Source organism: Silene latifolia, chromosome 11, assembly GCF_048544455.1.
Source record: "Silene latifolia isolate original U9 population chromosome 11, ASM4854445v1, whole genome shotgun sequence".
Classification (NCBI taxonomy): domain Eukaryota; kingdom Viridiplantae; phylum Streptophyta; class Magnoliopsida; order Caryophyllales; family Caryophyllaceae; genus Silene; species Silene latifolia.
In genome coordinates, this window is record NC_133536.1 from 190,671,005 (window position 1) to 190,681,197 (window position 10,193).

General features: G+C 38.0%; 1 protein-coding gene across 1 annotated transcript; it reads right to left on the reverse strand.

Moving 5' to 3' along the window:
- Positions 1 to 4,486: 4,486 nt before the first annotated feature.
- LOC141614525 (uncharacterized) lies at positions 4,487 to 6,505 on the reverse strand. The gene is made up of 2 exons (XM_074433269.1): positions 6,058 to 6,505; positions 4,487 to 5,052 (listed from the first exon to the last, which is right to left on the reverse strand). The coding sequence occupies exons 1-2, from the start codon at positions 6,503 to 6,505 to the stop codon at positions 4,487 to 4,489; spliced, it is 1,014 nt and encodes a 337-aa protein (XP_074289370.1).
- Between the last annotated feature and the right edge of the window lie 3,688 nt (positions 6,506 to 10,193).

Consider the following 10,193-nt stretch of genomic DNA (forward strand, 5'->3'; position numbering starts at 1 on the left):
CCTAGATTCTTCTTATCGCCCATTTGAGACCATTAAGAATGATATTTTGTACACTAACGATTTATTTTATGGTCTTAAACATTATGCTCCATCTCTTGCTGATGAGAGGAGTGATTGGGTGGTATTGTTTGAAGTCTTACATATGAGAATTGATGAGATTTACAAATCTCTAACTTTGATCTATTATGCATATATCTTGTCAATTGCTTACATATGCTTTCATGTTGCTCATGCGCAGATATATGATAGACTTCTAAGGGCTTTGACGAGCTTTTTAAGAAACAAAAGTCCTTTCTTCCCAAGCCCCTTCTCAAGGTAGCTTGGGGGAGGCTTCTAAAATTTAGTATGCATTTATTTTCTTTATTTTCCGCATGTGTCATTTCCATCTCCCCTTGTTGGCTTTACTTGTCTTTCTTTTATGGTCAACCCCGTTTTACACATTGAGGACAATGTGATGTTCTAGCTTGGGGGAGGCAGTTAGTGTGTCTAGTTGTTTTATTGATTTCAAATAAATTGAAAAAAAATCAACAATTTTCGAAATTTGTGTTGGTTTGCATCTAGTTAGTGTAAATTTAGTGAGAATTTAGTGAGAATTTTTGAAAAATTGTGTGAATTTTTGCTTCTAATTCTTTGCTTGTCCTACTTATGCCCTCTTGCATATCCTAATAATAGCTTTTGACTAATGATTTATTCTTTTATGATGGATATTGCTACATGGGGATGTCTTGACATAGTAGGTGGGAGATGAAGAATGAACCGAATAGGCTTGATCTTGACTTTTGGCAAGCTACAAAATTTGTAAGGTAGAACCTCCTTTAGGCCATTTCATCTTTATTTGGTCTCACTTAAGTGAGTGTAGGTGTCTGCTTATAATGTGTGTTACATCAAAACGCACAAGTATGGTTCTCTTGTCATCTCTTGGTAAGCATGCATTCACTTGTTATAGCATTTTGGAGCCATTCACATGAATATAATTGCCTTCTTGACCCCTTCACAAACAATTTTTCCCTAGCTACATTATAACTTGCCTACCTTGTTGAGCTAGTAACTTAGTTGGATAGTGTTTGGGTGCTCATTGGGATATTGTTTATTGTTGGAAATCATGTGAGCCTGGTCTTAATGCTCAAGAAAGAAGAAAAAAAAAAAAAGAAAGGAAATGAAAAAAAATGAAAAAAAATGAGAATGAAGAAAATGAAAATGAAAAAATGAAGAAAGGAAAAGGAAAGAAAAAGCATGAAAAAAGAAGTATGCATTGTATTGAAAATGGAGAAGAAGAAAAGATGTAAGAAATTCTCAAGCATTATTCATATTATTTTGGAGAATTTTCTTATGATTTGAATTGCAAAATTGGGTTAGAATTGGGATTGAGCATCCTTACATTTGGTTGTTGCTAGCTTGGCATTAGCTCCACAATCCATAACTCATTTGTTCCCCCTTCCTACCCACTACATATTGTCTTCTTCCTACCCATCTGGCTTCTTTATCATGCTTACATTTGATTGTTTTGGCTTGCTAGTTTTGACATGTTTACCATATTAGATTGCGGGCACATTGTTATAAGTCGAGGATAGTTGAGTGTTTATTCACAAAATTGTCCTTTCACATATAAAAGAGTTTGAGTGCACCGTGAGAGTCCATAAGTCGAAAGATCATGCAAGAGCTTAAAGGTTCATTTCAAGTTTTCCATGCTACGCCGTCGTGTAAATCTCATCCGTGTTTTGCTTTATTCCTTGCCCATGTTATTTCGGGTTTCTAAATCATTATGCTTAGCTTGTTTGGGATATTGCAATTGATGGGATATGGTTTCTTGCTTGGGGACAAGCAAGGGTTTAGCTTGGGGGAGTTTGATAAGTGCATATTTTATATATTTTTACCTCAATATTTAGCTCCATTTTATAGGTCATTATGCACTAACCTTAGACCATCCCCAAGCAAGGTCACCGACTGGGTCGTGACCTTGTCGTGTCACGCTAATGACTCCTTAAACTAGGATTAACAAGATGATTTTGGTGACCTTGAACAAGTGAGGGTCACCTGGTGACCCTGAGTTGAGAATTGTGAATTGTTGGTGACCTTGTATGTGGCATCATTTGATTGGTTGCTGGACAAAGATGAAAGAGAAAAAGGACTGAGTTCAAAAAAATGCGCTAGAGTCTTCTGCCATTTCTGCAAAAAATAAGAAGATTGAAATATTGATTAATATCTAAATTAATTGAAAATTATATACCAAAATCAAAATAAAAAAAATATGAACATATAAAAAAGGATTATATTTTTTAATTGCCAATAAAATAAACTCAATTTTGACATATTTTAACCCACTTTAACTAAATCGGAGGTGATGGGCGATGGTGATGATGGTCTTCGACGATGGTGATGCCCGATTGTGGATGATGATGATGGTGATGCGATAATGCGATAACTGCCCTGGAGCGATGGTGATTTATTGATTTATTTGCTTCGAGGAAGTAATAAATTAGAGAACAACCTTGATTTATTTGTTTATTTGGGATGGAGAATGAAGGAGATGATGAATTGATTTGGGAAATAAAAAGAATTTGATGATATTTAATTGATTTAATTAAATAGAAGATGATAACTGAGGTTTAGATCTCAGAGGATCAAATTACTAGTTTTGTTGGAGCCTTGGAGGTTTGCACTAGAGAAGATGATACTGTTAATGAATGGATATGTTTTGGTGTGAGGATGTGGTTTAACCACGTCCTTATTTTTGTCCCCCCCCTTTTTTTTTTTTTTTTTTTCGTTTTGCTTTTTTCAAATTTTTTTCTTAATACTCGGATAAAAATTAATAATACGGTATTTTTATAAGTTGGATCACATACGAAATAAAATTAAAATACTTATGAGATTAGAGTAGTTCTTATTTTGTTGAAATATTTACAAAATTTCAAAAATAAGTTATTATAATTTGTGAATAAATAATAATTGTAAAAGTAAGAGAGAGGTTTTGGTGGGGTAGTGAATGTGGTAAATGATTGGAAATGTTGGAAAGTGGAAAAATGATTGGGTTGGTGACCCAGGTCGTGACCTTCTGCTTGGGAGGGTGAAAGTGGGTCAAGATTAATAAGGTGCGATTAAGAGGAAAATTTTTGGTGACCCAATTAAGGCGACCTTCTGCTTGGGGATGGTCTTAGTGATATTGAGCTAATATTTGCTTTCTAGTTCTATTTGTATGTTTTGTCATGTTTTGTAGGTACATAAGCTTTTAGGAGCTTAATCCTACTCATTTGCAAGTCACTAGAAGCAAGGCTAAATAAAGGAAGCAAAATGGACCAACCAAAGGAATGTTGCATGTTTTTGCATGGATCGAAGATATGGATTAGATGGAGAAATAAAAATGCAAGTAAAGTAAAGTCAAGCCCAAATGCAAAGTCCAAAAAATGAAACATAAGATGTCAAATATTGGATGCTACTTTGGATGCTTTAAGGAGCTTGGGATGCCAAAGTGTGATTAATCGGGTGATTAAACAAGCATTAAATCATAAGCATTGGATACCATTTGATAATTAATCACAATTGAAGACAAACAAGCGAGAAACACACAACCCCGATCGGGGTTGGCAGCCCCGATCGGGGTTGAACAGTCCACGGGTGTGTTCAATGCTCCGTCAAATGCATACGTTTCCCTTATGATCTCCTATAAATAGAAGCCTCTAGGGACGACTTGGGGACACCTCTTACACACTCTTACATATATTTTTCTTCCTAAATTCTCTCTAAATATTAGTAGGTAGTTTAGTTTAGTTTAGTTTAGTTTTAGTTTATATTAGTTTGTTACAACATTTCTATTATCAAGTTCAAGTTACATTCAAGCTTCATTTCAAGTTATTTCCATTTGCATTTGTTCTTCATTTCTATTTCCTACTTCAAGGTAATTCTATTTCTTATTTGCACTATGTTATATATCATTCTAATTAACATTAGTTTAGTTTATAACTCCAACATGTTAGAGTAATTTCCTTTGTCTAGGGAATAAAGGAAGCCATGCATGATTAAGTAATATGTAAATGTCAAAATAAGGATAAGTTAATATTGTATAGTTGTTTCTATAACATGTTTGCACCATAATGTTTAATCTATGTTTAAAGGCCTTATTCATAGATTAAGTTTGTTCATTCATTCTATAAGTCGAGAGGCACGGAATTGAATTAGACTAAGTATGTGTAGTAGGACGACCTAGTCATGGACGAGAGTTTCTCTAGGACATGTTCTATGGTTGGGACACTAATGCCGAGAGGTGGGTGTCTAATGACCTAAACAATTAGTTAACGTTACCTAATCCGAGTTTAACATGATACATTTATAAATTTGCATGTGTGACCCGATTTCCCTAGACAATCTTTTAATCATATTGTTTTTGTATATTTTCATATATTGTTTTATTCACAGTTTTTACATCATTATTTATAAATCAACTCAAACCAACCAACCATTTTCTATTAAGATAAAACTCATTTCATAACAACTAAATAATAACCACCGAGCTCTCTGTGGAATTAGACTCCTTAAATTCTACATTCATTTGTTTTACCAAAGGGTATTTTTGCATAGGTGTGCGATAGCCTATCAGTACCATAGCCTCTTCGAACATAGCACCCCAATCCGCGTTACATAAGGCTCTATCCAGCCTAGCACTTTGTCTAGTCTCGATAGATTTACCACGAGCCCAAGTATGCGAAGGTCCAGTGAAGGCGAGTTCAATTAAATCGCAATTTTCTATCCAATTGTTGAATCTGCCGCATCTACGAGCCATATTGGAATCTCCACCATGTCTTTCGCTTAACGAACGTGTTTCATTAAAATCACCCACCATAATCCAGGGACGGTTGTTATCACGTGCAAAGTTCTCCAATTCTGTCCAAAGTTCTCGTCTATTTGTCGGGTCAGGGCTAGCATACACGGCGGAGAAAAACCAAGGAAAATCCCCGTTTCTAGCAACTTCAACTGTGATAAACTGAGCATGTTCTCTTACCGGGTTGACAGTCACTACATTCGTTCTCCAATATAGCCAAATACCCCCGCTAAACCCAACTGCATTAACTCTTGAATGTCCATCATAGCCAATGATATTACCCAGTTTAATAGCATGTTCTCACCCCATATGCGTTTCGACTAGGGCTAGGACAGAAGGTTTATAAATACGTACTACTTCCTTAATCGCATTAACTTTGTTTTTGCTACCCGTTCCTTGCACATTCCATACCATAAAGGTGATATGGGGTAGGTTAGGGGTTAAGTTTGGAATTTGTGTACTCATAAAATCAGGTAAAAATTCTAAAGATGATAGATAGGCTCGACTTACAAGTTTGAGGACATTATCAACACTCCATGGTATCGATAGTTCCATCGCTAGCTTCGAAGGATTTTCCTTCAGTAACTCGAATTTGACGTCCATGATTGGACATTCCAAAATCATCACCCCCATAAAGAGAGCGGGCATCTCCGGCCACGTTGCTACCCTCATCTGCTGAGTTGGGGGAATCATTACTATATGTGGATGTTGTGGGAGGCAGCGAGGTTGAGGTAGAGGACGATCGAGGTAGGAGAAGTATGGATGGGGATTCATTGTTGTGTTGGATATGGATGGGACTTGATGCAAGAGCTGTGTTCTCAGAGTCTAATGGAATCGATGGACTTTTTATAGCTAGTGTGTTTGATTTTACCGCAGACGAAACCGTGTTGGTAATATCGTGTAGGGGCTAAGGCACTGGATTTAGCTATATTGGTATTAGGATTGTTTACTGGAATATTTTTATTTTTTTGGAGATTTTTGGAAGGGATTTTTGAGGACTTATTGTTTGAAAGTAATCTGGCAATAGTCTTAGTCAAAGATAGAATCCTTTGATTGATTTATGGAGATTGGGCGATATTTTGTGAAGGGATTGTGTTAGTAATATGGGAAGGAATATTATTATTATTCTTTTTGGATACGGGGGATTCTCTCGAGCTATCCCGGGATATGGAAATATCATGAGAAGTTGCTAAGATATCAAATCTTGAGCCCACACCGCTCGGGTTTTGCCCGAATTTGAATACCGAATTTGAATACGATAGGGTTTGAAGCTTGCTTCCCTGGGATGGCTTCGGGCTTTCTTCGTTGAGGCTTTTTGACCATTATCCAAGCACCAAAGTCATCCTTCTCTTCAGGACGGAGACCGGCTTCAAGAGACTTGTCGTTCGATTCTGTAATGACCCCTTGACCTTGTTCTGTGTTACTATCATGCTCCATGGTATTAACGTTCGAATCACCTACAAAGCATTGTTCCATCGAATGCCCTAGTTTCCCGCATTTGAAGCAGATGAGTTTGAGTCCTTCGTACTGGATACCATAGATCTTACCATTCAATTGAAACTTCGAAAGTAAAGGTCTTGAGATATCAATCTCTACACTAAGGCGAGTGAATTGGTCTCGCTCAGCCGAGGTCGTGTTCTTGTCTATACGAATAACTTTTCCAACTTTGTAACCAATCTTATTCAAAAACATCTCATTGAAATATTCGATCGGTAAATTTGGGATGCGAATCCATGCTGTGAGAAGCTTGATGCTATCCTCGGATGGCACAAAGTTAGGGACCCATTTCCTTATCGTTAAATAGTGATCATTTATATCCATAGACCTTGAGTTAAGACGAATTCATAGTATTGTCTAGAAGAGAATCTCGCGACATAGTAATTCCCCGTAAGATCAGTGAGGGTGAGCTTACCTTTGATTGACCATTTCGCTTGTAACTTTCTCATCAATGCGATATATCCAAGCTTCTTATCAAACATTTTGATTATTAAGGCATGGCGCCAAGGTTTTCGAATGATAGCCTTCTTTTTCTTTGTGAGGCAGATTCGGGGGCAATGTTCCTCCTCGTCATCCTCTCCCGTCTCAATATCATCATCTGAATCAAGATCTATATCATCCGAGGACGTATCTTCGAAGGACCTATCACTAGACCCGAATCCCTGTACCATTTCCCTGTATGATATGGGTTCTGAACCCAGAGAGGTAGGGTGATAAATAGTACAACTCCAGAAATAGTTGTTTGTGGTTGATTTGAATTCACATTAAGAGATGAACTAGCGAGAAATTCATCAATATGCATACTTTTCCTTTTTGCATTTTTTTGGCATGAAGGGTGTGTGTGGTTGGGGCCGTTCTCGCTGACTCCGACCAAGTTTGGGACCGACAGGGTGGAGTTTGTTTCCGGCGGGAGACCGGGACTAGGATCCGGCATTTGGATTTTTTCTCTCACTAGATTTTTTCTCTCACTTGAGATAAATTGTTTGATGGGATGAACTTTTTTTTTCGGGGGCTGCAGTGGCCAAGTGATCATCGCCTCAGCTGGTAGTCGAACCCGGGACCTCTCAACTCCTGCATTTCTGCAAGCTTCAAGGTTTAACCTGGCTACCACTGGACTAACACCACTTGGTTTGATGGGATGAACTTTATGCTTGAATTGAAAGTAGGTAAATAATTTTTTTTTTTGGTAGGGATGTTTCATTTGAAGAAAGAAGACTATATGGATAAGCGAAATAGTAGGATTGCTTAGACAACTATATACTGTGCATAGTACTAAATCTAATATTGACAACATCAATGTAAATGACTAATAGTTTTTAGGTTCCTAAAAAAAATTAGTATTTCAGAGACTATCAAATGTATGTTTTTTTTTGTTTTTTTTTTCATCACTTCACCTCTCAAAAAATAGCACTATTGGAGTAAATTGGAGTTTTGAGGCTGACTAATAGTTTACTTAACCTACTTTGACTTTTTTTTTTTAAACTTTGGTCTTTATTTTAATATGTTAGTGCATATGATTTTGGTACACGAACTATCATAAATTATTCATAAGGTGATCGTACTATGTGTTCCGATTATTTTTTATAAAATTTCAATAATCTATTTTATCACGTTCTGATTTTAAATCGTATATTGCATACTAATTCTGAGTTTGAAATTAAACCAATAGAGTAACAAATGCTCTTATCTATAAATATAATTAAAAGGCAAACAAAATTATCCATCATCATCCATGTGTCATGTTTAAATTTCATAAGATAAGATGACTTCATAACCACTCTCATGCAAAGTGAATTTTCTCAAAAAAACAAAAAAAAAATTATGCAATTATCAATATGATTTTAAAGAGTAAAAAATTGAGAAGATAAACGAGTTAGTTCATTTTGAAGATCGGTGAAAAGGTGATTGACGTCTAATCTACAATTGCCATTAAAAAATATCATGAAATTCACAAATTCTCATTGAAGACGGACACTATCCGTCACAAGCTGAAGACGGATAGTGCTCCTCTCACAATATGCAAGTTGCATTATCCATTGAGTGCTCCATTTTCTCCCCACTTGCCCTCTCATTTGCCTTATTGTGAGAGGGACACTATCCATCTTCAGCTTGTGACGGATAGTGTTTGTCACAAGCAAGACGTTTTGCATAAAATTACCCTTAAAAGATTATGTGCATTGCACGGGAATCAAAACTAGTTATCAATAATAAAGCATATGAAATATACAAAATATATTTCTCTATGAATACACTCGTAATATAACAAGCGTTTAACACTCTCTCTCTAACTTTCCCAAATAAACCCAAAAAATAAACCCCAAAAAATCCCTAGTCTGCTCCGCCGCATCCTCCGACCACGCATCGCCTTCCCCTGTCTCCTCTGCCCGATCGCCGGAGATGGGGTCATCCAAAGGCCTATCTCCGGCGATTCATCGTATCTCTCCTCGGCCTTCGTCCCCTTTGATTGACTTCGACTTTGTTTCTCTTGACGGCGATCGGATCTTGGTTTGACCGGCCGACGGTCTCTTCGGTGGTATTCATGGTTTGTTTTTCTGCTTTTTCCGTCATTACAAGGCTCTGTCCTATCATTGAATGCTTCGCATGCAACCCAGGGGTGTCTCCCCTTCCCCCGCCCCTCCCCACACCCCTCCCCCCACCCCTGGTAGAAATCTTCCTTGTTGTTGTCGGTTGGTGTCAGGTTGTTTAGCTCTGTTTGTTTGTTTGTTGTGGTCGCGTTTTTGGGGACGGTCTTGTGTTCCCCTTCCCCTCATCCTGTTTTTGGTCCGTTTCCGAGTCGGGTTTATGTCCGTATGTGTGTCTCTTATGGTTGATCTAGTTGCATGCAGGCCGATGGTCTTGGGGAGTATTGTTTGGTGTCGGGTTTTGTTGTTGTTGGCGTCAGCTTATTCCGTTTCTTGGTCAAGGTTTTGGTGATCCGTCGATTCCGTCAATTGTGTGCTGTCTGAGGTCGTGTTTGGGGCTTTTTTTTGGTTGAGATGTGTGGGGCATGTGTGGAGTAGGGTGTTGGTTGTGTTGTTGGTTCGGGTTGGATGCGGTGGAATCCATCTTTAGCTCATGTTTAATTCGTGGTTTGTGTTTTTTCTGCTTTTTCATTTAATAAACTTCTGGTGGTTTGGGGTGTCATGTCCTCTTGTCCACGGGTTAATTAGGACGACCGGTACTTTGCATTGGGTCTGTGTTGAGCCTAACCCTCTGCGGTTTTCAGAGATGGTTTTGGTTAGGAGGAATTTCAAGTGGTTTCCTCCTTTAGTTCCCACCTATTTACTCGCTATTCTTGGTTATGGGGTTCTGGTCAACGGGGTTTGTGGTACAAAGTGTAGGAGTTTATTCTCCTCTGGAGACAGATTTTTGTGGTCTGCCTTTCGCATTTTCTTTCTACGTCCATGGGGCGTAAGTGCACTTTGTTTTAGCTCGTTGGGTCATGGGGCTCGTTGGTCTCCATATGAGGTGTATCACAGCCAAGGAGATGAATCTCCGAGGCGCTTTCTTGGGTCTTGTTGTAGGTATTTCTCTGAAGCTGTTTTGTTTAAGACGAGTAAAAATGAGTTTGTGGAGGCCCGTTGGTTTTCTGAGGAAGACTTTCACAGCCAAGGAGATGAATCTCTGGGACACGTTTTCGGGTCTTGTTGCAGGTATTTCTCTGAAACTACATCTATCAAGACAAGCAAAGATGGGTGTTTTACTTTGGCCAGCGTTGCTCATCCATTAGAGATTGGGGTGGACTTTGAGTTTGAAGAGCGTGTTCCGACTACCGTCGTACGCCATCAACACGACGTTGTTTACCGATGCAATTGTTACCATGCTTTAGTTTATATTATTAGTACCTCTATGATGTTTTATGTTGTAGTTTATAGGTATGGTT